At 35.8% G+C, this 27,841-nt stretch overlaps 2 protein-coding genes across 2 annotated transcripts; both read right to left on the bottom strand.

Moving 5' to 3' along the window:
- Window positions 1–1,757: 1,757 nt before the first annotated feature.
- Window positions 1,758–13,662, bottom strand: LOC132546184 (integrin beta-like protein E). Its single transcript, XM_060209893.1, has 14 exons — window positions 13,549–13,662; window positions 11,209–11,477; window positions 7,752–7,883; window positions 7,378–7,513; window positions 6,895–7,041; window positions 6,482–6,621; window positions 5,833–5,991; window positions 5,009–5,049; window positions 4,106–4,222; window positions 3,891–3,974; window positions 3,444–3,584; window positions 2,671–2,784; window positions 2,470–2,483; window positions 1,758–2,165 (listed from the first exon to the last, which is right to left on the bottom strand). The coding sequence occupies exons 1-14, from the start codon at window positions 13,660–13,662 to the stop codon at window positions 1,758–1,760; spliced, it is 2,016 nt and encodes a 671-aa protein (XP_060065876.1).
- Window positions 13,663–16,053: 2,391 nt separating this feature from the next.
- On the bottom strand, window positions 16,054–27,841 carry LOC132546185 (uncharacterized). The gene is made up of 13 exons (XM_060209894.1): window positions 27,740–27,841; window positions 25,368–25,633; window positions 24,017–24,145; window positions 23,017–23,152; window positions 22,763–22,924; window positions 21,902–22,056; window positions 21,104–21,265; window positions 20,686–20,729; window positions 20,129–20,245; window positions 19,294–19,377; window positions 18,693–18,833; window positions 18,438–18,454; window positions 16,054–16,677 (listed from the first exon to the last, which is right to left on the bottom strand). Exons 1-13 carry the CDS (start codon window positions 27,839–27,841, stop codon window positions 16,327–16,329), a joined length of 1,866 nt encoding a protein of 621 aa, XP_060065877.1. The 3' UTR covers window positions 16,054–16,326.

Here is a 27,841-nt window from a genome sequence, read left to right on the forward strand (position 1 = left end):
TTTATTCAAGGTCACAGGGGTCAAATTTATAACCTTTAAATGACTTCTGACAAATTAAAAGGCATAGAGGCATGATAATTGGCTGGTATGTTCCATAGATAAAGCGCGACAAAGTTTGCGAAAAGAAATTACCTTGACCGATATTCAAGGTCACAGTGGTCAAATTTGTTAAAAATCTTCAAACAGCTTCTTCTCATGAACTAAAGAGGCATGATTATTAGGCCTCTTGTTAGTTTTTGTTTTGTTTATATTTTAATTTTTCACATGTCAAGGGGCTCGTAAAGGCTTCTCTGACTAAAACTGGAGGATTTTAAATGTTTTCCTTTTTGATGAAAAATTGGGACTTGCAAACTCTCTTCTTTGACTAAAGTGGAGGCTTTTTAGTGTTGTCCTCAAGTAATATCATTGACTCCCGAATGTCTCTCATTGACTGATATGGAGGCTTCTAAATGTTTTCATTTGCAATATATATTATAGATGCTCTCTTTGACTAAAGTGAATGCTTGTAAATGTTTGCCACAGGTTATATTGAGGAACTCATTAACACTTCTATGACTAAATTAGGAGCGTTTGAATATTTCCAAAATGCTACGTTTTATTTCACTTTCACTGATAGGTTTTTAAATGTTTCCCTCTATATCTGTTTCAACAGAAGAGTTCAGGTTTATAATGCTATTGCTCCGAGATACGTTTGTACTTGCCAAAGGGATGTAATTTTTTTTTTAAATATCTATACTTATTTATAAAGCTGTTATAAAAAAATCCAAATAAACTGATTTTGAAATATTTTTGCATTTTATTATATTTTATCTAATAATGAAGTCATCAAAAAGAAAAAGGGGACTTGATGCAAGAGATCATCTTTTAAGTGACCCTGTTTTATGAGACTTTTAAAACTGCGTCATCCAGTGAAATCCCATACAAGTCTTGAAAAAGCGCTGTGTTTTTTTACCATATTTGGGACGTTCTTGGACATTGCCTGAAAGTCAAACTTGCAGTTGGAATCCGGTTTACGAGTTCCGTATGAGGACGCTGCCATGATAATTACTAATGGTGTTAAATTGGAAATGATACCAGTCTTTTCACTCCGAATAAAAACAAGTGAACCGAAGTTTTGGAGTTACAAGAAGCTTTATCCTAATTGTTCAATTACCTTGACAGGTAAGATGTAATGAAGGGAATAGTTAATGTAGTTTCTTTTCTCTTTGTTTTATTATAAACATATGTGATTGCATTCCCCTGTTTTTTGCCGTGATATCAAGAGTTTTAGATAATGAAAGAAAAATATTGATCATGTTTTATTTTGTTTTAGAGATGTATCTTCGTTTAAATATCTTGTGCTCTATATGGGAAACAAGAATTTGGAATTTCTAAAGGTTTATTGAAGACGTTTTATAAATGTTTTCCACACATAATCCAGAATACAAATAATTTAGTTGGAACAGTTTGTGAGGCGAGGTAATACTTTGTCGAATATGACAAGCAAATGAAGTGACATGTAAAGTGGCTCTATTATCTTCGTAAATCGAATTAAGTTGGCTGTTGCAATAAGTTTAAGGACAAAATAGCTGTATGATGCAGTGTATTTCATTGTCTGGCTCTACTGTATCTAACTAATTCATTCAAAGGTGTTCTTCACTTGGGTGTCTTCTGTACACTTTTTGAGCAATCACTGAAAGTGACCACTGACGACAACTACTTATCTATTGAATGATTATAAGCACTCTTCTCGTGTCTGGTATCCAGTCCATGGTGTATCACCAGAACGTATTGTTGTAATGAACGTTGCCGCGTGAATTGCTTCCGCATTTATGTAAGTTGGGGTCATTAGCTGAAGATTGGTAGATATTGAGTATCCGTGGCGACCCTCCGGACACTTGTGTTCCCGTGTTTGTTTCAACCTGTGTTACATTATTCCCCGATTTTCGTGGAGTGTTTTCAGCGACCGGAGATCCGGACGAGCGATTCTGGGCGTTGCCAGATCGGCGCGGTCGCGCCCACTTTTCAGCTGGCTGAGGTTCAATGAAGCCCTTGTTTGGTCCTCGTTTGCCAAAACAGCACCACCATGTTACACACCCGGTTAAAGCGATGAGCAGGCAGCCCCCAAAAGCCACGCCTATTGGCCACAGGGGTGGACTGTCGTTATTAACAACTACATTGATATCCTGAAGTGATATTTGAATAGAATAAGTTCTATTTCATCCACGTGACTAAAAGATTCTTCGTTAATACAACTTTTTTGTTAGAATGTCAGAATTAAAAATTACACACAAACAACACGAATAATTGTGTATGTATGAATAAATGCAAATGCGTCGTTTATCGTTGTTTTTTTTACCAATTTAAGTACCGTTATTCTACCATTTATTAGATATAGCACAGTGTTTTAGACAAGTTAGACACTTACGATGTGTTAACGGACATGGTCGGAGACGTAAGTCACGTGCTTGGGTGTAATAAACTACTTACCTTTTTGCTTTGATCTACAAGGAAAAGAGAGAAAAATTGAAAAAAATGAGGGTTAATAACTGTAAAGCTACCGTTTTAACAACTGATAATTTACAGAAAGCGATGAATTTAAAACTTATGAGTGATCACGTGATGTAATAACAGAACACACAAGGCATAACAAACAATTGAATGAGATTTATCTCTTGTATGTGTACTCACCGGACACTTTCACGTAATCGAGAATCTGGACTGACCCGTCGCTATCCGAGGATATTGTAGCTTTGTAGAGCAAACTCGCTGTCACGGAGCGAGAGTGAAGGGGAGTCTGAATACCTGTTGAGAAGGAAACGTTACTATTCATAACCTTAACAGTGATCTGTTTTCTGTTAGATTTCTTTTTAAACTACAATTATTCAATATTCATCATCAGCTGACAATTTGATAACTTTAAAGTGTTACATTTACACAGTTTCATCTCTAGCTACATTTGTAAGTTATTCATTTCGTCGTGAATGTTGGGTCTATCCATCTTCCTTGTTCTTTGTATTGCACAATTACATTTTCTAAGAGCCGATATTGCTTCTGCTATAATGGGAATATCTATAGCCTCGATCTCAAATTTCATCTACATATGTAAGGCACGTTCATTGTATATTCACATTTTATATTTCCTAAATCGGTAAGATATGTATATACGATTATGACTGTTCATGGTGGTATTAACTTCCAATGTAAAACATGTGACAACTTCTTTCTAAAATTTTATTTATATATCTGCATCTAGAATATATATGTCGGAACGTGCCTCTGGCACTCAACTGACTTCCGGCACACAAGACAACACATGCTGATAGTGACTTTCGGCATGCGAAATAATACAGAAATGGTACCTGAACACTTATGTCAGAAGCGACTTCCGGTATTTAGAACAGTACAGGATACTTAAATTTATGTATACTGAGCGATTTATAGTGAAGTACGTCTTTACTTACGTGTTTGACATTGACTTCCGGTAAACTGAACAGTACAAGTGCACGATGAACCTGTTGCCTTAGCGATACAAGTGCCACCATGTAAACATGGAGATAAGGCACAATTGTCAATGGTTGTATCACATGTTTTTCCTGTGTAACCTACAATGAAGTTTTGACCAGTCTTAACTATTACCATTACTGCAGGTATATCAATATGATTCATTCATTTACTAATATGTGATGATAACCTTTCTTGTAAGGGGTTTTGTGGATGTCAGATGTTTCAAATAAGAATACACCCTTTGTGTTCTTAACGAAAAATGTAGGCAGATAAAATAAGAAAGCTTTATTGAATGTTAATGTAATGTTGTTGAAAAGTTGGAATAAATGATCTGTGACCGGTATTGTTAATATACACGTAAAATAATTAAAATATATGTTATACTGAAATGTAAAATTGCTTACCTTGTGAACAGATGCAAAAGAGAGTCCCATGCCTTTCCTCGCAAGTTCCGTTCACGCAGGGATTTGACGTTACACAGGAAGCACCTTCGACAAATATCATAAGGTATATAAAAAACAACGTAGGGGGACTGCAAATGCCACGACAATGACAAAGTCATGAAAAAATTATATAGACCATTACATGGCCTAAGTATCTTTGGTATACAAATACTTACGGACCGAGCAGTCCTTTGATGTGAATCCACCCAGACAGTTGCACGTGTATCGTTTATATAAATCAATGCACGTGCTTCCATGCAGACATTTATTTCCACCACTACAGTCATTTTTGTCTAAAAATCAACATAAAAACAAACCATGTCATGAATATTGACGCCGAACGAATGCAAGTCAATCATACAGCAACAAAGATATGCTTCCAAAATTGTTTATTTCATTAATTTATGAAAACTCTTTACACTCCGCTGGTGGATCATAATACTCCAGTGGTGTTGTATATAACAGATTTTTAGAATAATCAAAACACTGCACTGAGCTGCTGACTGGAGATAACTGAATTGCATTGCTTACAATAAGTTATCATATTCGATGTACAAAGTTTGTGTACATCGTAATACTTAACTCATATCTATAAAAAAGATGATGTATATGTAGCAGATTATATCATTTGATTTTGTGAATGACAAAGCCATGCATCATGCGTAATACGCTGTATTGTTGGTTGCTAGTTTAAACGATATCGTATGATTACAGCAATACAGTAAAATGTAACAGAATGGACCATGTTAAAACCAGTTGCTTATATCATACTGACTTCACTTTAGGGGACTTTTTATTTCTTCGTATTCTCATAGTATGGGTATCTTCCCAGAAACATGCCCCTTTTCTTCTTGCACTAAGGAGGATTTCAGGTCGTATCTGTTTGCTTTCTAATGTCTTTTTTTCTAGGCATATTGTTGTGTTTCGGTTTTATTAGTGAAAATCTGTTGTTCTTTAAATGTACTGGCCAATTGCTGACGATAAGAGGTCACTCCAGTAACGTTGCAATATCGAGCATTCTGAATAGTAGCTTTTACTAAAAGACATCAATCTGCTGCTGTCTCCCAATTTACTCTTACCTCTAACTATAGTAGTGAAACATTTGTGATCTGTAGTAATTCTGAAAAAATAAGCCATAATCAAATCAAAATAGAAATATTTATCTGAAATGTGATTCTTTGTATTAAAACTTAAGGTTTTTCATGAATATTGAAATCAACTGGATTACAAAAGGACTTGGCGTACAGATATGCTTTTTAAAAGTGTACAAAAGCCTGTACGAATGAATCATTGTTCTTGTTTTGTTATTTTGGCGATTTTAAAACATGACTATAGAACTGATTTAAGCCACCTGTCGAGCAACATCATTCATGTTGAAAACATATACTTTGCTTTCCAGTGACGTAATGAAGGTTTTGACATTCATCTGTTACTTATACTTTAAGATGAAGTCACAGCGAGGAGACAAAAACATGCAACAGTGATAACAGTTTCACAAATGTGTAAATTGGGGATGTATTTCTGTCTTTGCTTCGAACAAATTCATTTATTTATTTATCTATTCATTTATTTATTTTAAATTTTAGCTTCATCCAACAACCATTGGATTAATTTCAATACACATACAAGTGCTTAAGTTTTTCTATTTATTCCATAAGTAAATTTATTTATTTTGTATTTGTACATGCATATATTTGTATTGTCACATGGAATATTTTAAAGGACTTATCAAAAACGTGAGAAGTGACAAATTAGCGAAAATGATCATTGGAAAAGATTTTAGTGAAAAACAATGGTAATGATAAGAATGAAATGACATTAAATGAAAAATGGCAAAAGTTTACATGTAAAATTCAGATATATCAAATAATGTTATTTATTTAATAGGCAAATAACAGTATACCCATTGTTTTGTAACGCCCACACGCAGGTAAAGGCCATTCCGTCTTGGTCAGCATTTGGCGTCCAGCTCGTGTTCACGCGAAAATTCCCAGGATGAGAAGGGTCCGGTGACTGCGTGGTTTTCACACCAGCTGAAGTACTGACTATAGCTTGTGCGTTGCTGTGATGATAACATGACATATGTACACGTAAGTCTACCACTAAATATATGACAATATCGTAACCAAAATTCAAACTCTACACGAGTCTTCAATGAAAAATAAGACCAACTGGTACTGAAACATTAGCGTATTCCACTTTATCGCCGTCATTGTACAAAAGTTTTAGTGACATCCATCATTTTTCAATTTGCAAACTTGTGTTTTAAAAATAAAAGTTAATGACAAGTCTCGCTTGTCAAGTTTTGTTAGTTTGGCAATTTTTCAGGAGAAAAAATGAAAAAAAAATCCCTCCTCCACCAGTACTTGTTTCATGTTATAAAGAGTTTGAGTCAAAATCTAAAAAAAAAGTCGATTAATATACTTCATGAAATCTATTCGGAAGGTTCATTTGCCCAAATAACAAAGTAACGATATTCCAGGTTTTGATTGGAATAACCCTTGGACAAAACATTTTATTTCCATCAAGATAGCTGATAGTTTGACTTTCACCTTTGAGCAGAAATAAGGACCGTGTGAAGACTTCCGGTAGGCGCACCAGATGAAGGATACGTGATTGTCGGACCGGTGTCAGCATTGCTGGGAATCACAGAACCACATCCCCCACTCGTTTGGATGACGTGAATTGTTAACTAAAATAGACAAAGTTTTATCTCAATTAGAGAACAACATGGTTAGGTTACAATGACTGATTTGATAAATTATATGCATTAACTTGACGAAATTGGTGTGATATTTCACAATTATATTGTTGCTTGCGCTAATGACAATCGTCAGTGCTATTTTGCAATTTTGATGTTTATTCCTGTAAAATATGTTACTTAAGGTCAAAACAAGCATCCAAAAGGAATCAGATTTCATGTCTCTATTTTCCAGTGCCACGACTAAGATGAATATATTGCTACCTGTATCGGTACAACACTGAGTGGCTTGTTGAGGTTACTGGTGGCTCCCCCTAGTTGTATGATACTGCGTGGAAAGTCTTCTACGACTACAGCAAGACGATACTCGCCCTTTGTCAGTGTATCTGGAACTGTTACTGTACATTTGTCCTGCAGGTGAAACAAATATTTGGAAGGGTAACTTTAACAACAGCTCAGGTGTCGAATTCAGAAAATAACTAGATGAAGCAAAGGTATTCTTTAAAGTTTTATTTTACATTTATCGATCGGAGAAAAGCAGATATATAGCGAGGATGACGACCTTTCGTTCTTGTTTGTAAGATACAAGATAACGTAATTAAGACATTTCAATATAAGTTACTTTATTTTGTAAGCTATGTGAAGTCTGGGTACAGTTATTTCAGCCTTTATGATATAAAAACTTGCCAATAAGCTATTTAAAGAAAAATCACAAAAGTAATTTGAAGCGCGAAACAATGACGTTACGTTGTCTATGTGTATCCCGGTAAGTGTTGTGCATGCCATGCCGCATTCTGTCGGACCAGCCAGCCGGCACTTGGTGATGTCAGCGTCTGGATCTACTACCGGTAGTGCTATAGTCTTCCTACATCCAGATGGTACTCTGGAATAAGGTGAGAAATTACATTATTGTAAACAATATGGCCAAAATAATATAGAATTTCTTAAGATAAAATAACTTGAAACAATATGACATACGTATGTTATTACAATGAATGAAAAAAGAAAATAAAAATGTCTTCAAAACTACAAAAAAATCGCAATGTCTATACTCAAACTGAATGAAATTAGTGTTTGTTTTCCAATTATATGATGTTATGTGTGACGTTGAGTATAATTACCCAATGGAGGGTTGTACAGCCGCTATCGGACTGGCATTAGGCAGATTAGTATCGCTACGGATTCTTAGGTCCACTGTTGTCTGTAGTTGTCCGGGGCCATTGGCTTGAGTTGACCATCGCAAGGGACTTAACCTATCCAAGGTAACACTTTATATATGATTAATGAAATCTACAAGAAACGCTTGATTCCAATTTTCGCACTGAAGCGTTATTTTCCCAATAGCCATTTCCCGTCCATTCGGAGTTTTACGATATTAGTCTTTATTCAGAATATACTGTGTCGAGTTGAATTTATTTATATACATTGTATGTTATTCAATGTGTCTCATTTGCTCACACCTTTCAACAACCACGTACAACGTACATAAAGTCATATTTGATTGAAAAATCAAGATTTCGTCCAGGAAATGGATAGGTCATTCCATTGACCCGAATTCGCATAATAAGCTTTGCCAATCTGGGAACCTAACATACATAAATATAAAAATATGTTTCATAATAGATTTTAAACAGAGTTCTGCACCAATGACGAGTAAATATTTTGGTGATAAATTGTCTATAACCGCAAGCATTCCGTTACGGTGTTTTCTGTTCACGTTAGACCGTCGCAGTGTTGTATTGTCCGCACTCTCCAAAGTAATTACATCGGCTTATTCAACTAAACCTTATCTCCATGTTTGAATTTTATCTGCCTTCCACATATTTGTTTCCCGTTTAACATGTTCAAAATGTCTCTGTCACACCCTATGTTTTAATTTTCCCCCTAGGGTATGAGAGAAAGCACTTGCTATTACGCTATTCAAAATAGCGTTGCGTCACCACTTTATGTAACGTGATCATGTCGCAAATTGATAACATAATCAATTTCGATGCGCATTTCATGTGGCGATGGTGCGATAAATAGGTTTCACAACGACTAATAATTTGTTACTGTTTTCTGAGAGGAAAAATAATTCAACATAGGTACGTTCCGTGGTAGGGATATCTGAATCCTTGTGTAAGAGGTTGGGTGGTCAGCAGTCGAAAATTATCATACCAGCCAAACTCTTACACTTTGGTTGAGATATCGTTGTCTATGGAACATACCCATGTAAGATTCTATCAGTCAATATCACACAGTTGTACTGCACAGTGGAATATTTTGTAGTGAAGTTACTTTTAGCCTTAGGATTTAATGACAATTATACAAACATGAAACTGGTGCATACGTTTCCCTAAGTAAAACAAAATTACTATTAACACCAGTACAGTACATCTCTCTAAAACATTAATTAACTCTGTTCATAGCGGCGTGATTTTAAAAGAAAAACAATTTTATCGAATTTGTAATTTATCATGTGGTTGTATAAAAATGAAATAATGCTAAATTTTACTGTGATTATTGGGATATTGGAATTATAACATTAATCCGATATAGAGTTTCGAGAGAGAGATCAAAAGGCAATGACGACAAAACTTCTATGTTGACAAGATATTAATATTAAAATCACGTAGCTTTTGCGAAATTTGGACCGACAAACAACTAGATTATTGGTGTCATATGGCCAGTTACATTAATAGTGATACGGATTTATAAACAGAAATTGGGATCATCTTTCAAATAAATTGAGAATATCTGTTTTGTAACTTAGGTGAAATACATTTAAAACTTTATAATAAATCATTTTGGTATTAATCTGAATAACGCCCAGGTAACAATGGTATTGGGTTATAGGTTTCAATATCCATCTGTAAATAACAAATTGGAAACAGAGCACTATTTATAAAAATGATCTTAGGAATATTTTCCCCGCAGGCTTGTTGACATAGAAAGAGTCCTCCATATACCGAGGAGATCAATATCATAACCTGTAGGTTAATCCTATAATCCTCCCGTCTGTACGGAAGGTCAAGAAAGGCTTTAACGTTAATAAGAGAAAGGGTGTGGAATTTAATAACTTTCAGTAACGATAATATGATGAACACACCAGGGCGATGTTACTCTTAAGTGGGTAGAAACAGAAGGACTTCATATGTCATTCTTATATCACTTCAATATTTAAAGTGATTTTTTAAACCGAAATTGGAATTTTAATTTACTGCGCGACGCTTAAGTGGCTTTTTTTATGTAAACAAATGTATTGAGATTATTGAGTTTTGTTTTTAAACGGCCGGTGTCAACAGCAGGGAGATAAACGGTTATTTAGACCGGCTGAGACATTCTACGGGTTCAGGAAGTATACAGTGTGATGCCTTTGTGCACCTAATTACCCGAAAAACAACTCTTGTAAATCATGTTAGGGAACATCCGAACAAGTCAAAATCATGTAAGAACATGTGATAGCATGATACATAACATTGTTATAAAAGATTCCAAGAGACAATCGAAGCTAAACCAGAAGCTAACTCCTTATACTTGAAAGATCAATGGGAAGTTGAAGTGCCTAGGAATTAGCAATGATTAGCAAAGTCTCGGTCTTTCCCATATGACTTGTAACTCGGTACATGGGCCTTGATTTTTTCACTTTATACAGATCATTGAGAGATGAAATATTTTTGATCAACACAATTGGTTCAAACAGTAGATGGAATACATATATGCAGAAAATAATGCACATAGACACCATGTTTGGTTTTATTCTGGAGCTAACTAATCGTAAACATTTCTTTTGAATGACACAGATATATATGAAGTATAGTTTCAACTCAACTACCTGCGTTAGACGTCATCAGTATCATTATAACAATGTTGTAACAAATAGTAATTGAAATTGTTAGTTTATAACCAAGACACAGAAAGACTTTAACCAATACACTTAAAGTATAAAATAGCTCACTGTAAGGCTACCTATTTCTTAATAATTAGTGATTCAGTCAATGATAACTGCATCGCAATCTTGATTGCTCTAAATAATCCATCCTTGGCCCTTGGTGAAAATCGCTAGCGGTGGTGTCATTTTCACCAGACTCCGAGGATGATATTTAACTATCTTATGAAAAAAACTAGATTAAACGATAATTCAATAAATTTCTATTATCTAATAAAAATAATAAAGCCAATATATTCGTTAATAATGAGAATCCTCCTTTTTTTCTTTGTAAGATGTGCGTAAGTATTCACATTCTTTAAAATACAACATCAACATCATTTTCTATACTACAGTAATACATGTGTATCTTTGTACAAAATTATACTTCTCTAACAAATTAAATAAATAATGTTAGCCACTTGTTCTCCGACAACATTCCTCGCGTAATTGTAAAATCTTCTAGTTACAAAGCAAGAGAAATTCCTCATAAAAATCACTTAGTATACGTGTTAAATTGTTGAATATTGAATAAAATTATTGTTTAAACTTAAGTCTCTTCCGACGTAAAATACCGCCCAGGGTAAAATGTTGTTTATAACAACTAACGTGGTTCCAATACAAGACACCACAAAAAATGAACTTATTCACCTTAAATAATTTACACTTACATGATTTCATATTTTCCGTTCGCTTTCGGAGGAGTGAATAAAAAGCTTCCTTCTCCCTGTTCCCAGCTGGAGGCTCCAGCCCCTACAGACGTCGTGACGTAATTGGCATCGTGGAGCTTACTGTTACCATTACAACCTGAGGTACAGGACCAGGACAAAATGGTTAACGGCAGAGACAATGTTCCGGACTGGCCTACACTGGCTTGTGAACATCCAGGGCCACAAGGTCCTGTTCCCTTCTCCCATGTTAGGCGATACGTGAACCGAACCTGGTTTGAATAATTTTTTTTAGAAATATGTATAAATCAAAATAACGAGGTAAGGGCGGCATAATATCCTTATTTCTTTTCAATTTAAACATGAATAATTATATATAACTTGCCTAAAACAACGTCCAATGTTAATGCACTTGTCACATTAGATTAGCATGCATAGATGTTGATGTGATTGATGTGATGTGATGTGATTTATCTCTAATATAAACTTAACATGTAAGAATTACAGTTACACACTTTCTCCTTTGTTTACCACTTTCTGATAGTATGACGTGTTTAAGCGATCATAATAGTAAATGTAAAACAGAAGAGAAAGAGTGAGTTACCTTTAATTGTAAGGTATACATGCTATATTAGAGGAAAACTGGTAGGAGCCAAATGTATGCCTAACGTTTGTTGTGATAAAAGTTATGTAATCTATCTCCTTTACACCAACAATAATAAATAAAGTGATTGATTTTATTGATGAAATGTCTGCTTCGTTCTAAAACAAATTACATGTTGTATTAGAAAGATACTTAACGGACCAACACCGTTTGTAAATTAGATTTTCTGGACGTGAAACGAAAGAGGAACTTTAAACGACACAAAACGTCAATTTTGGAGGCATCTACAGGAGACACTGTAGAAAAGAGAGGACATTTTTTTCTCTCTCTATGACATGGAATCGGCAAATATCATATCCACGTATTAAAACATTTCGTATAATGTTACGTTCTGATTTCGATTTTTATTTCTTTCATTGCACCAGCTTTCACTTTAAAATTGGGCGTCCGCAAACGATATTAAATGCGTTATACGAGGATGTAAAATAGTCTCAACTAAACAAGGCGGCACCAGATGTTAATGAAATTCTTCACGGTTATTATTTTGTTGTCATTACATGTCATCATTAAATCCTTTTGGGGAATGGTATAAGAAAATCGAATGACGAAATCATGAGAACCGGAAGTTATTTCCATTCCGAATAGATTTTTTTTTTCAGTTCGACTCTTTTGCGTATTTTTCATGAGCCAGTGGCATTTCACTGGTATGGACAAAGGCATTTATCATCTTGCGATGGGTATTTACTGATGACCAGGTAACTTGAATCAATTGGTCATATCTTTCGTCCAGACGTTGGATGTCCACGGTTCAAATCCCTGTCTAATCGCGATGAACTTTAATATCATAGAAATATCAGAAAAGTTATCGGTTTCGTATAGGATGTGGAAACTTTGAGAGTAGATATCCGGATTTCGTTACCAATGGATTTGCTTAAAGCGTGAAAGAAAGATAAGCAAATCTAAGATTATGACCTGTCAGATGTATTGTCGCGAGTTTTCAATTTAAATGTAGATGTATTCATCATATGTTTGTGTCGTTGGGTCCCGAATATCGAGGAAACGACCATTTTTGGTTTTGGTTCACCCTTGTTCAAGTTTTTAAAGTCCTGGTTACGGTTTCAAGTCAATACATATTCAATCTTTTTTGCTTTATTTGGTAATGAGAAAAACTCTTCACATACAACAGAAAAAGAACTTTTTTATCGATTTTTAAATATTTCTTTACTCGAAATACCAGGTTGCAAAAGATTGTACAAAATACACACAGGTTAACAGCACCTTTTCATAATATAGAGTGAGATACAGTAGAGCCGAACAATGAATTTAACTGCATCATATAAATGTTTCGTCCTAGGAATCGTCAGTGATGTTAAACTTTTGAAGCTTCGGAGGCGAATAACGAAAATCCAAAGTGATCAAAAGAAAAGTCTAACTCAAGACGGGAAGGTGCAGCAGCCCCATAATTAGATAAATTTCGTAATTTTCATACATCAAATAATTTTAGGAAAGTGTACATTTTCTTACCCGTGTCACTATTCGAATGAATTAAAACGTGGCAAGCCAACACAGTCCTTTGATATAAATAATATTAAAATCACTTTTTTTCTGAATTGCCACCATCAAAATAGGCTGTCGATGGACTCTTTGTTTACAAAGAATCTTATAATCAAGATTTTTTGTTATTGTGGGGAAAAAAATCGAGAAAAAAAATCTGAAAACAAAATTTGTACATTTCTCACCTTTCCACCGAGCATGTACCAGTTGATGCTTCCGCCAAGGAATGCCCCATGACAACAGGAAATTACAATCGAGGTTAACAAAGCTACCCGTACTACTGACATTGTCTGGTCCATTTGAGCAAACATAGTCACAAATTCTACCGAGGTAGATATTGTTCAACGGTACTATCAGCACCAGCACTATCAGCAGACCGCGGATTGGGATATCTCTGTGCCACGCTTATTATTGGCGTTTTATAGGCAATCAACGAAAGGTTATAACCTTAACTTAGTGGGGCTCGATGGGGGGGGGGGGACCAAGATTTACAAGCAGAAGACACTTACTCTTCCAGATTATGTGGTCTTATTCTTGTGCTCTTTCAATGGTTTCCGTGTAAAGCTGTCTTTTGTTCATATTATGCCTTAGTTCATCACTGAATGTGGCTGAAAATTCCTTGATATGTCCATATTTTCGTAAGTGTCTTTGTAATGTTTTAAGCGGTGTTAAAAATTTACCAAAGTTTTTGTTCGGCATTATTAACTAATACAATGTATACATGTATGTATATCAACATCATATATTTCAAAAGTATATATCTTTTTGTGTGTGTACGTATTGAATGACACCTAAATTTAGGGCAGAAATAATAGCATCTATCAGCAATGTCCGCGTTTTTTAAGGAGTGCAGCAGAAGGGTAGTGATGTGACAAAGATACTCAATAGTGCTGTTAATGTGAACAAGACAAAGTGAATGTCAATCAGATGATCTAACTCGAATATCAGATGGTTTGAGCGTTAACTATGTAATCTCACGTGAATATCCAAGACGCGTGGTATGATGCTCACTATTCCTTACAGCTTGTATTTCTCATGACCGGTCAGTGCTGAAGAGCTTATGCCCATGGACAAGACATTGTATCCTGATTACTCTGGGTGGCACGCTACGGACCTTCCTTATTATGTTCAGTGAGATACCTACCAGCTACTACAAGGCGACTCAAATGACCTTGTCTGCGATAGTTTGCGATAGTTTGTAGTAAACATGGAATACATATTTACACCACTTATCTAATTTGTATGAAACCCATATGTAAATTTCATGTTTTACATTTTCCTTTTTTATTATTTAACAATTCTGAGTAACCTTTCGCCAGTAAAATAAAACCGAATACTGACATATCTAAATCTCTACAATGTTTAGGCCAGTGATCGAGGTAAATCTTACATTGATAACATAGGGGTAGAGATACAAGATTAATAAAATCTTTCATCCCTATGAGATAGGTGGACCTCAACCCTAGGCGAAAGACGATAAAATAAAGACGCGCTAGGCTTTGCAACTTAATAATCTTTTCCGATGGGTTAGGATGCTTATATCTCAATCGAGTGAATGATTATAGGTGTATATGTCTGTATTTCTGTCTTTCCAATGCTTCTCATTATTGCCGCGATTGTTGACATAACGTCCGTGATTTGTTACTGAAACTTCCAATCATTGTCCGGAGAGGGTAATCCCCTAGCGTAACCCTAGGATGAGACAACGAAATCTCGCACAGGTAAAAGGCGTGGATATACATGCCCGGTGTAAGTAATGTTTCTTACTGCTTATCGACCAAGCAGCGGCTCATGGGAAATGGTAATTTAAACGTGATTCAGTGTATCAGAAAAGTCATGCTGTTAGAAAATTGTTTGAATGATTTAAATAAACTCTGAGAGTAATTTTCATATAGTTATATAATAGGCTTTAAAACCTACTGAAATAATTATAAACTGCTTATTCTGTGAATCATGACACTTAAAACATTGTCTAACTACAGAATTAGAGCTATTATCGGGAGTAGAATCAAATCGCGGGAACCATGAAAATAAGACTAAAAGATGAAAGAAGTCTATTTTCACAACTTTCTTGATGTACACTTCTATTTTGGTTCAATGTTTTGGATTAAAAACCGATAAATATATCCATCGAAACAGAAATAACCGCTACAGTGGAACATGGAGGTGACAAAGACTTCGACGGTTAACAAAACTCTTCAAGTTGGTCAGTATGTTACTGTATTGGCAAATGTTTGCTCATCATGAGACCAGGTTTAAGAGAGGGGAGCTCAGCACTGAACTGTGTTCGGTTATCGAAGAACTGCAGTTGGCGGATATAAATAGAACACAAAAAGCACTTGTTCCATTCTCAGTCATTGGATTTCCATAAAGAACAATATGGTTGCAGATTACCCTTTTAGGGACTTTCACGAATATTACAGATGATTTAGGTAAATGCGCAAATGGTAACAAACCTTTGTCCAATAAACGTTTACGATTGGATGTTGTACTTCATGGAAAAATTACTTGCAAACGTTTTTAACATACCAAATGTTTTTATAACGAATCAAACAGAATTTCCTGAAACAATATGTTTTGTAAAGACAAAAATACCTAGCTATGGGTAAGTGTCTTTGAAGATTTAAGTATGATACTATATGACTATGTTGAAACTTTAAGTCTCAATTATTTTAGTCATAAGAGCATTTTATCAGATAGTGTCTGAGTTTATTTTGTTGTATTTCTTGAAAGGAAATCAACAGTAAATATCAAAGATATTACAAAAGTGTTTACATTTAAGGTGAATCACTTCCTGCTCCAGATTCATGCGCAGTCTAAACATCCGCTTTACGTGTAAGTGAAACATCGCATACTCCTGTCCAACGTAATTATGATATGTCAGTCACTTTTGGCGCCTGTTGACCACAAAGGTCTGGTTGTGGTTCGATGATTTAATGTTATTATATGTTTGTTGTTTAAGGTTAAAAGTCTGACGCATGCGTGGCACTAGCTGTGATGTCAGATCCGCCCATACCGCCATCACGTGATTTTTCAGATTTTTCAGGAGGTCCGTTGGCGAATTCAGAATTATGCGTAGATCTTTCTTTGGGGATAGTATTGCTTGGCGGGCGTGAGACGTCCCTGGAATCGTCAACCCATCGCGAAGAAGGCTCAACTTTCTTTTCTTTTTTCCTTCGACGCCGCTTAGCTGCACCAAGGTACCACCAACAGCACGCACCAGTGGTTGCAGCTAGCGAAAGTCCACCGAGTACGCCGACTACTATTGGCCAGACGACGGGTGGGTCAAGGTTATCCACCATCACGCGCATGTCCTGAATTGTAAAGGGATATATGTAATTTGTTTGCTACATTTTGGAAAAGATTCGGTGAATGCCAGTTACTATTAGATATGCAAACGAAGTTGATATTATCAAATGAAAATGACTTCTTTTCGAAATAGCGAATGGCTGACATATAATATTGAAAACTATTTTTAGTGCGCTACCTATGCTGTACCAGGACGACAAAATGGTTACTGTCAGTCGTCTCTCTCCTTTTCTCAGATTCTAGCGCTAGTTATCTCCCTTGTACCAGTAAATGATTAGAACATAGTTTTACTTACCTGAATCATGGTTTCTCACGAAACCAATAACCATTATCATACAGGTTTAACATTCACCTTTTCAGTAAGGAGAATCGCTGTACTTCTTGATAATCGGATTTGGTCTTGGTCATGCACTTTTAACTAAACTTGGTTTGTTCTTTTTTTCAGAAGGGTGATCTTTTGGACTGAAGTTTACAATTTCATTATTAACTTTACTACCAGAGAGATTCCGAATGTATTAAAATCATATTTTACACTTTGTGTAAATTCGTCATATTAGCTGGGGGAAAGTATACATATATCATTCAAAGGGTTTGAGTGACACTATAATAATTTAGTGTATTGATGCTTGACATCCCAGCGAAATAGAAAGTACCATGTTTGAATGGTTAGGAAAGCCAGTGCTACCGGAGAGAAAAAACACCGACTCACGGGCAGTGTCAGGCGACTGCCCCACGCAGGCTTCGAACCCGCGACCCAGATGTAGATGACTTATAATAAAGAGGGTCGCACACCATCTCCACTCTACCATCGCGACCCCATCTAGTTAAAGTATTGAGTCAACTACTTTACGTACCGTGCCTGATGCGCCTGAAATTAATACAAATTAATTATAAATGTTTGATAGAAAAGTAACATAAGTTAAATATTTATATGATTAGTTTGGTCCGAATAGTTCACTTATTTCATTGCAAAGGTTCATTCACACCAGATTGGAATTTTTGTTCCTTTTATCATATATGGTAAAATCGTCAGGAGAAAATGTCCACTCAACGTCTGTATCAGAACCTATAGCTAATGATAATTACATCAATATATTCCAGTGATCTGTAATGGGAGCTGGAAAATGGAATTTTTGTTCCATGGATTTGTTGTGCTGTGACATTCATTGTTTTTTTTCATTTTTTTTTTTTTCATCATTTTTAGTGTCAAATTTCCTCTATTATGTCGATTATTTGATTAACAAAGAATCCTAGATCAATATTTTGCAGAGGTATTTTTTTAAACAAAAGACATATTTACACAGAAATCCCTGATTAAGCACAATGAAAATAAGACCACGTGTACCGGTTGAGTAAGCGGCTTCTGGTTTATCGATTACACCCGCCATATATATCTTTGTTAATCCAAAGGAGTAATGTTCATGTTCCTAAATGTGAACAGAGTTGACAACACCAGAACCACCTGGCGTAGCAACAAGCATCAAAAATATTATGCTTAACAAAATCGTGTAATGTAATTTTATCTTAATCAGCACCATAAACACCATAGATTGGCGGACGGGAGTTCTTGATATCAAGATATGGAGTGTTCACTACAGGGCAATCGAATATGCTTTAACTTACTTCCAGTTCTTATGAATCTATGAAATGTCAAAGGATTTTTTTTTTTACGTAAAAGTGAAATTGAAGGGCATGCCAAGGTCTTGATGAACAGGGTTGATAAGCAGTTCGATAAATGCAGCTTTGTATGAAAACAAAAATGAGCCAGGGAAGAAACTGACACTGCGATGTCGTCGATGAAACAGAAGACGCTATCCCTTCTGGTACATGTAGTCTTAGTATTTTTTATACTTATTCAATGCTATCCATGCAATTCATTCTTTTGTTCATATTAATCATTCGTGTCGTTGATCATACATATTTATCGAGCTTCCTATTCATTACACATGACTTTAATTAAGTACAGAGTAAGATATTTGAATTTAACAATATTTCGTGCATTTGTTAATATTGTACTTACGAGTTGTACATGTGTTGCCTGTATAGTTAGCTGGACAAGAACAAGTGAAACCTGTGACGTCATTATTGCAAGTGCCGTTATTCTGACAAGGTGCACTTAAGCATTCGTCATACTTCCATTCACAGTCTACCCCATAGTAATCTATGTACGAAAAAAGAGAAGTTTGTTTTAGTCATTTATAGGAAGTTTTTCACCACAATTCGAGTAATTTTAACACTGATGGACTTGAATAACGTGCGCTCTCAATTGGGACAACAGCAAAATATGTACCTATCTTTACGTAGTTATCGTACAATTGTAATAGCAAATGTCATTGACAGTTGCAAGCAATCAAGTTCCATATCATGGACTAACCTTGTGGTTTGGATTAATACAGGATTTAGGCATTCTCTTAGTGATCAAAGCTATTTTAGACCATTTAATATTTGATTAAAAAAAACTATTCTAGATATCTTTCTGAACACGTTTAAAGAATTCTGTTATACATATCTGGGGCATAAAAATACCTCAAGTACCTTCGGCACCAATTTACTAAAAACTAGTGTATTTTCTAACCCATGTGTACTTAGATAGGAAAATAATTAATTGGCAAAACACTTACTTGGCGGACATATACACTTGTACAATGTGCCGGTATCTACACAAGACCCATTGTGTTTGCAAGGGAAGTCAAGGCAACTCACACCTGTCAGCATACAAACATATTGGAAGGCGATGATATTAATTCATTAGACCTAGACAGCTAATAAGTTGTCGTATGAAATCGTCGCTAAGAACTGAATCCAATTTCAAAATAACTAATGTTGACACAGATGAAAAGAATCAAACAGATGTATTTTTTGTGCACACATACTATCAGAATTCGGAGCAGGAAAAGATTTTTTTCAGGACAAGATTTTCTTTATGTAACTCAGACACACAAAGTATGTAACAAGAGGTCAATACAATCTTTGTCTAAATTTAAATTTTAGGAGCATGACAAGCAAAAGTAATGAGTAAAAAACTAATGACATCATGAAATATCTCATTAATTAATGCCACGTTCTTCCATGGAGTTATGTTGGGTAAAAATAGAAACAAAACTGCCATGTCTACAGTAATCTTTGTTTTACTGCTTTTTGCGCGGAAAATATTACGTAAAATATTATTACACTAAACTTTTCTGTCCGCTTTTTGTATTGCAATTATTGTGGAAGAGCAAATTCATTATTGAATTAATTTGTATATATATAAATTAAGGCAATTAATTGGATTTAGCATATTAACATGTATATCAGATGTGAAAAAAAAACTATGACAGCTCAAACGCATCGCAATACATAAGTACAGAAACAGTTATGGAAGTTGTTGAATAATTCATATTGCTTCTCGTTCTCTGACGAATTAAAGCATTTCACGTTTAGTCTCTGAACCGTGACGTGTAGATAAAAACTCACGTAGCTCACAATCTGGTGGTTTGTAGCCGTGTGGACATTTGCACGTGTAACGTTTGTAGAGTGTTATACATGTGCCGTTACGTTTACAGAATGGACCTCCGATGCAGTGGTCAACATCTGTAATAAATGAACACTGAACGATAGCTTCAGTGAAAACAAATAATTTCCTCCCGTATCAGTATCTTTTTATAACACACCCATTTAAGCTGTGTACTTCACGACTCTGTTAGATGGTAACACTAAATATAGCAACACTTTTACACTTTCTTTCCAGTACCTGGATTGCTTTATCTTATGTGTGTAGTGTATCATATCAACCAATCAAGGACGTCTGATGAATAGTATCAAATGTATCGACGAATATTTCTACTCATAAAAATACAAAAAAAGTTATAATAGATAAATAAAAAAAAAAAATAAATAAAAATTCAATGATCGTTTAGCTTCGTATCTCACGGTATTGAAAACACTGCAATCACTCCTAGGCAGTGCATCCTTCATATTACTGTTTTAATCACTAGTTTATCTTCAAATTTTATTTTTAAAATGTTACTTACCGTTGAGATACACAGTCATACAACGTTTCTCTACGGTTGTGAGGCTGTAAAATCAGGTAATATGTTAAATTAGAAGTTTGATCATTTTTTTTTAATAGTTAGGTTTTGCATTGTCTCTGCAAGCTAACTCGAAGTACGTGGATTTGGAAAATTATCAATCGTAAATAAATGTTTTGGTAACGTTTTTTGTACATTAAAAACCTACATTATTTTTCAAAACCCTCGTTCTTTATTTCTGTTTTTTTCTTAATTATGCCTGTGAGCTTCGTAAATAAACAATAATACATTGTATTTGCTATAACGAGGATTACTAACTGTATTTACAGCAACAATTTGTCATTTTGTTCATACCCGTCTTTTCGTACTAATTGTAATAATTCGCGTTATTCACAGTCACTATTAGTCACTTAGGTCTTACCCGTCTTGTCGTCTTCCCCAAACACAGTTGAGAGAATCTCCAGACTGGTCCTGACGCGAGTACCACGATCCATACAGATGGGTCACGTTTGTCCTATTTTTGTCATCCGGGATCTTACTGTGGTTAAACATAGCAGCCAAACTCACCACGAAATCGGTACCACTACAACGGTGAAAATATAGTACAAAAATAATGAAGAAATTCGGATTGTGTTTGTCGTCTCTATTTGACTATTTTGAAAATGAATACATTTTTAGTTGATCATTTTTTTGACGGTACTAAGAAATATGTAAGGCTGATAAGGGACGTCACTTAATAGACAAATGCAAAAACGAGGTGGAAATTAAGAAGCTGGTGATAACAAAATTTATTGAACTATTGGGCTAGTGCACATTCCAATCACTTCCTATCAATGTTGATTTTACTCCATACAATCGTAGATTTCAACATTTCAAAGCATCACTGACGAATCTGAGGAGGACGGAACGGCTGCAGGGTAGAATTTAATTCATGAAGTGGAATAGTATGGCGATATTCACGTGTGTCTTTTGTATAACAATTAGATTAATTTGTATATAATTTGGACCATGATATCTAATATATTCATTTAAATGATACGGAATAAAATGAAGTTGTTTTCTCGATATTTTTATCACTTTTTGATTTTGCATTCATCAACCTTATATTTGATAAGAAGATATAATGTTATTGACATGAACTGATATTAGTTAAGTAAATGACGGACTGTAAGTAACATACAAGAAATATCACCTAGTAGATATTTCGACAAACACCTACCTAACGTTTGGTGTTGCAATATAGTAAGACAGGGTCTGGAACAAAGGTCCAGTGGGGGGATATGGGAAACGGATACCGTCCGGAATATCTGGTCTAGTAAACGTCATGGCGAGATCGTCACATCCTTCTCTACTAGACAGCACTCTCACTGCAAACTACACGAAGTGGTGTAAAAGATGGCGTTATTTCAAATCAACATAACTCCACATCAGGGATAAAATATCAATAAATGAGATATGGTAAGCGAAAAAAACCACGAGTTTCACTGAAACAAGAACCTGTTATTGTATTGATGGTATCCAGTGTAAGAATCCAGGGCAAATCCTGGTAATGTCATAGTGACAAAATGAAACCATGCAGAATATTTACGCGGTAGCAATAAGAGGCATCAATAAATCATAACCCGAGAACAATTTATTTTGGAGAGAATATTAGGAATGAAAAGATGAAATCTGAGATAGCCTGAACCATAATGTTTTATCATACAGTGTAGAAGTAAGACACTGTTGTTATTCAATGTCGTTCGGTGTTGTGTTTTTTTATTTCAATAACCTCCTTAAAAACCCAGCTGGGTTAGGGAAATCCCTTGAGGGTATGATAGGGTTATCTCAACCACTGGAAAAGATTTTTAAATGGCCAATCACTCGTAAAACCTCGTATATTTAAACCTAAGAATTTTTAACCTTGCCTTGAGTTCACTGATTACAAGATTCTATTAGGAAAGGCAACACAATGTCTGAAAGCGTGTACATGTACTTTCAATGGATAAACTTACCACTAAGCATAGTAAAAATACATATTGTTAAAGATCAACTGGTTTACATAGGGATTAATATATCACGTGATCTAGTAGGTACCTACTTGTAAAGGTATCTTACTGAGGCAGTGACGAGGGTTCTTGATCTCGTTTCCGACACTGATGGTGTAATCTGGGAAATCTTCAATCATGACGGTGACACGATAAAGTGTGTTTGGTTGATATCCATTAGAAATGGTTGTATGCACGGTCAGTGTACAGTTCTCCTGTTATAATAAAAACTTATATTAATTAATTGTACTGTTAAACTTCGGGTGATATTCCGGATCTATCGGCTCTTATCCATCAGATTGCTTACCTCGTTAAGGACAAAGCGCGGCAAATCAGTGCAAGCGTCTCCACACTCCATGGATGTAGCCAGACGACATCTCACCGTGTCCGCATCCGGATCTTCTATCGGCAGACTGATTACGCTTTCGCAGTCAAAAGGAATTCTGGGAAATGTATAGTTCACTTATTTAAGTATTTATTTTTATACTGAAATTTTTCTGTGAGACGGGGAAATATTCACCTGTATGTATTTAATAGGTGTACGATACAAAGCGGTAATATTGAATAACTCTGTCATACAAGTATGGACTTCAGGTGAGGTCTTTCCTCGATTTACAAACCTGGTTTGAACAATATTCGCACAGGCCTTCCGCGGTCGCGGTGAATACTGTTAAGACCAGATCAGAAAAACAGTGACAGACCGAAACTCGGGTCTTCACTTGTTCCATTATAAAACATAACTTAATATTTACTAAAATGGACTTCGTTGAAGACATTTTTTTTCAGAAAAAACAGATTTACATAGTGACCCAGGCTTTATTGTATTTTTAAGCATTAGGAATACACAATATGTGCACTAACTCGAAATCAAAGATTTTTGTTTCAGGCAGGTTTTCGACTTGTTTTATGAATGTCACAAGAACCATTTCACATGGCAATGAACTGTTCGTGAAATCTTTAGATGTTTTTAAATTGATTCCTCCATGGTGCATGCTTCGAAACCATTTCTTTTATCTCATGCACGAGCCAAATGTCAGCCAGATGAAGTTCGAAAGATCATACCGAACCTTTTGCAATATTCGTTGTTGAAAGTAACAAATACAAATAAAAATGTTATCATATTAATCCAAAATCACGGCGTTATCCGAGTGTGAAACTAAGCAATGATGACAAGAAAGAGAAATGTCTATGGCCCTATACACTGACCCTAGTACCCGAGACATGACAAGACGGTACCCTGAACATGTACTTACTAAATGGTTTGGGTCTTTGTTCTTGTAAGTACGGGATCCAGTTAATGTACTTACCCAACAGAGGGCGGGACTGCTGCGATGGGACTGGCGTTAGAGACATTGGTATCGTTGCGAACCCCGAGGTTAACTGACGTCACCATTCTGCCAAGATCGGTGGCATTTGGCCAAGAAAGGCCTTCAATCCTACAAGTGGATTTAATCACAAGTCACTGTTATGTTCACAGTATCACTTTTCCGATTCTGAATACCAAAATGACTATAAAAACACGATGACAATGACATTATCTTTTAAATCAACAGTGCAAGGACCAGTTTAATTTTGTTTCTTTTGTACCTTTAGTTAGCATGACAATTGCTAATGACGTCATTGGTTCAGATTGACGTTCTGAAAATGACGTCATGACCATTAGCGCGTGACGTCGAAAAAAGAGACACACAGACTTCTGTATTCTGTATAAATGTTTTACTTTTCCGATACGCGTCGCCAAGACAACTGTTTGTAGTGGTATAATTACGATATAGCGTTGGAAATTTCTAAACACGATAAAGTTATCTCCTAAAGTAAACGAAATTAATATGATAACGGTCATCAAAATGACAACATGAACAATAACTTGACGTTGACAGTCGTTGACAAACTCTCACTTGTAACGTTCCCAGAGAGATCGAAAATGAAAAACCCCAAATCACCAGTTCTATTTCTGCTGACAATATCCCATACGAGTAAGTATTTAGATAAATCTGCGGTATTATTTTGCTACATTTACTGAAGTTAACTTAGTGCATAACCTTTGGGTTTAATATGCTTTTAACGGAGTTTTTCCTTTCGTTGAATTTAGAATAATGCCATGAATGACTGTAATACCCGGATGAGTCCTTATCGGATATTTTTCACTTAGCTTTATACTATATACCATATGTACATATTTCTCGAGCTGTCCATTACGATAAAAATACAAGACCATGTATTATGGGTATATATCACGCTAACTAAAGTGGACTACACTGACCAGTACAGATACATTTAGCTTGACAAGGTGACCCTTGTCATTGTCTGGAAACCTTATCACTACTAGAAAGTGATTTATTAAAATATTTTATCAAAAGACGATCATCTTTATTAACTCCGTAGGATTTACACAGTGACAATCATTCACTGTCGTCTGTTACGGTCACAGACTGACCACTTCACGCCATCAGGTGTTAAAAATCAACCTGAACCGGACAAACCCGTTATCTCAAGAGAAGAATCGTCCAGCAGTCATCTTTCTTTTTCCTAGCTGGTAATTTATAAATTTGAATTTTCTTTTCTTTTAAAATGTCGGCGTGATTAGCAAACTTCCTTTATATGATTGCCTAAGCTTCGGGTTGGCAATCGTTATTATTAAAGTTACATTATACTTACGATATACTATATGGGCCTGTCCCAGTCAGATTGTAAAAGAATTGATCCTCGCCCTGTTCCCATCCCGGTACTTCATTACTCACTGATGTCAGAAAGTAGTTCACGTCGCCCAAGACAGGACTTCCGGTGCAACCGGAAGTGCATTTCCAAGACAAGGAGTTTAGAGATGGTGGAAGGTGGCTCTTAGATATCAGATCAGCACTAGAACACGAAGAACCACATGGCCCTGTCCCTTTCTCCCAGGTCATGCGGTACACGAATCGGATCTGAAGACGATTTAGTATAAATAGTAATCTATCTTTGGTGTCAACTTACTAAACCATAACTTTTCTTTTTTTAAGACGGTGAGGCTGGGGAACAAGAATAACACGATAGGAATGACACTTTCTCATTTTGTCCTCATTTTACTTAACTGTATTCAAACTGCCTCTGCCTTTATTCACCGACACAGCATCATACTCTATTTACTTCATATGCCCACGTACACCTAGTAACGCTAACTCACCGTTATATTCTCACCATCCCATCCTCTCTTTTCCGCCAGTGGTCCATCATGAGGAATTGGTTATACTCCAGAGTTATAGGGAAACAACGTTAACAAGTCAAAATTAACTCGAAATGCTTTGATTCCCTTCTTTAAAAACACATTTTTAATAAACCAGAGCCAGATATATCACAGTATTTTATGGGGATTTTTTCGGAACCCCTCTCGATATTCTGACTCATCATACGGTGAATCCTCTTTAACGACGTTCTCAGATTAAACAATAATGTGATCAGTAGGGAATTCCTACAATGATCTATGTTTCCCACGCATCCGTACAGATAATAGCAGGAAATGGTATATGGGAAACCGAAACACCACCGAAAACGTTTCTATAGAGAATTCTTACGACATAACTACACTTTTTCAGATAAAAAGTAGCCTCTATAATGTCGCTACTCTTTCTCGTTCATCAGAATATGATATGGATTCATAGAAAATCCCCACAATTTTCCTACACTTCCGCAAAGATCAGAGTTACAGGAATATACTAAACAGGGGTTCCCTAATGTCGTTACACGTTATTACAGATTGGAGAGTGAGTTGGTGTATCAGGCTCAGGGAGCTCGAAACTTCTTAAACCCATTCTCATTAATCATATTGTCACCATCTCAACGCCGTATTCTCGTTATCTCACAGCTGTATTCTCGTTATCTCACAGCCGTATTCTCGTCATCTCACAGCCGTATTCTCATCATCTCACAGCCGTGTTCTCATCATCTCATCGCTGTATTCTCGTAATCTCATCGCCGTATTCTCATCATCTCACCGCCGTATTCTCGTTATCTCACCGTCGTATTCTCGTTATCTCACAGCCGTATTCTCGTTATCTAACAGCCGTATTCTCGTTATTTCACGGCCGTATTCTCGTTATCTCACTACCGTATTCTCGTTATCTCATCGCCGTATTCTCGTTATCTCACCGCCGTATTCTCGTTATCTCATCGCCGTATTCTCGTTATCTCACCGCCGTATTCTCGTTATCTCACCGCCGTATTCTCGTTATCTCACCGCCGTATTCTCGTTATCTCACCGCTGTAGTCTTGTTATCTCACCGCTGTAGTCTCGTTATCTCACCGCCGTATTCTCATCATCTTATCGCCGTATTCTCATCATCTTACCGCCGTATTCTCGTTATCTCACCGCTGTAGTCTCGTTATCTCACCGCCGTATTCTCGTTAGCTCACCGTCATATTTTCACTATTCTACCTGTGTATATATATAGTGACAGTGAGTGAAATTGTTCGTTACCCAAAGGTAATTACACTTCAACACACACACAAATGAATAATACCTCATATTTACATTAAGTAATTACATCACATTTATAAAACATTAAAGATTAATAACCTTAAACACATCATTTGAACAACGACGATTTCGATTGATCTGCATTCCATAATTATAAAATGCAAAAAATAAAACTTAAAATTCCATAATCTATAATTCAATCACAATGTAACAACAGTATACTTTGCCTTAGTTTCAGAAATGAAGTAGATAGTGCTCGTCAGTCTAACAAGGAAACATATCGTTTCAAACCTTACTTAATGTACGTGTGCACGCCTCGAACTGTATGCAATATGAAATAGTCTAAGCATATATTTCGCATTTCATTGTTTTAAGTGAAAAGAGGAAAGACGAAGCAAGACAAAGAGGGGAAGAAGAAAGAACAAAACTAGGACAAGAAAAAAGAGATAACAGGAACACGAACAAGATACGGAAAGAAACAAGAACCAAAAACCAGTAACAAATAGTGAACATGAAAAAAGGAGAAATAAAAAACACTAGGAATATGACGTAATGAAAGAGTACTACCGTCACTTACCGATCCTTCGAACTTCCGCCAACTGATGGTTCCCCCAAGGTATTTAGTCTGTGTCGGATAAAATGAGACGAGGAAAACTACACATAACGTGAGTATGTGCAT

This window comes from Ylistrum balloti, unplaced genomic scaffold (genome assembly GCF_031769215.1).
Source record: "Ylistrum balloti isolate Yb309-2 unplaced genomic scaffold, AGI_CSIRO_Ybal_v1 Utg369876, whole genome shotgun sequence".
Taxonomy (NCBI): Eukaryota; Metazoa; Mollusca; class Bivalvia; order Pectinida; family Pectinidae; genus Ylistrum; species Ylistrum balloti.

Bases quoted from the DNA above. Each gene is read 5' to 3' on its own strand.
- LOC132546185 (XM_060209894.1), bottom strand. From the start codon at position 27,841: ATGCACATACTCACGTTATGTGTAGTTTTCCTCGTCTCATTTTATCCG. The intron at 20,246-20,685 runs GTAAGTAACATT...CATTTATTACAG, and splicing joins TATGACTGTGTATCTCAACG to ATGTTGACCACTGCATCGGA. The intron at 18,834-19,293 runs GTAAGTGTTTTG...TTTCGTACATAG, and splicing joins CAAGTGTATATGTCCGCCAA to ATTACTATGGGGTAGACTGT.
- LOC132546184 (XM_060209893.1), bottom strand. From the start codon at position 13,662: ATGGACCAGACAATGTCAGTAGTACGGGTAGCTTTGTTAACCTCGATT. The intron at 3,975-4,105 runs GTAAGTATTTGT...TATTTGTCGAAG, and splicing joins ATCAAAGGACTGCTCGGTCC to GTGCTTCCTGTGTAACGTCA. The intron at 3,585-3,890 runs GTAAGCAATTTT...ACTTCATTGTAG, and splicing joins CTTTTGCATCTGTTCACAAG to GTTACACAGGAAAAACATGT.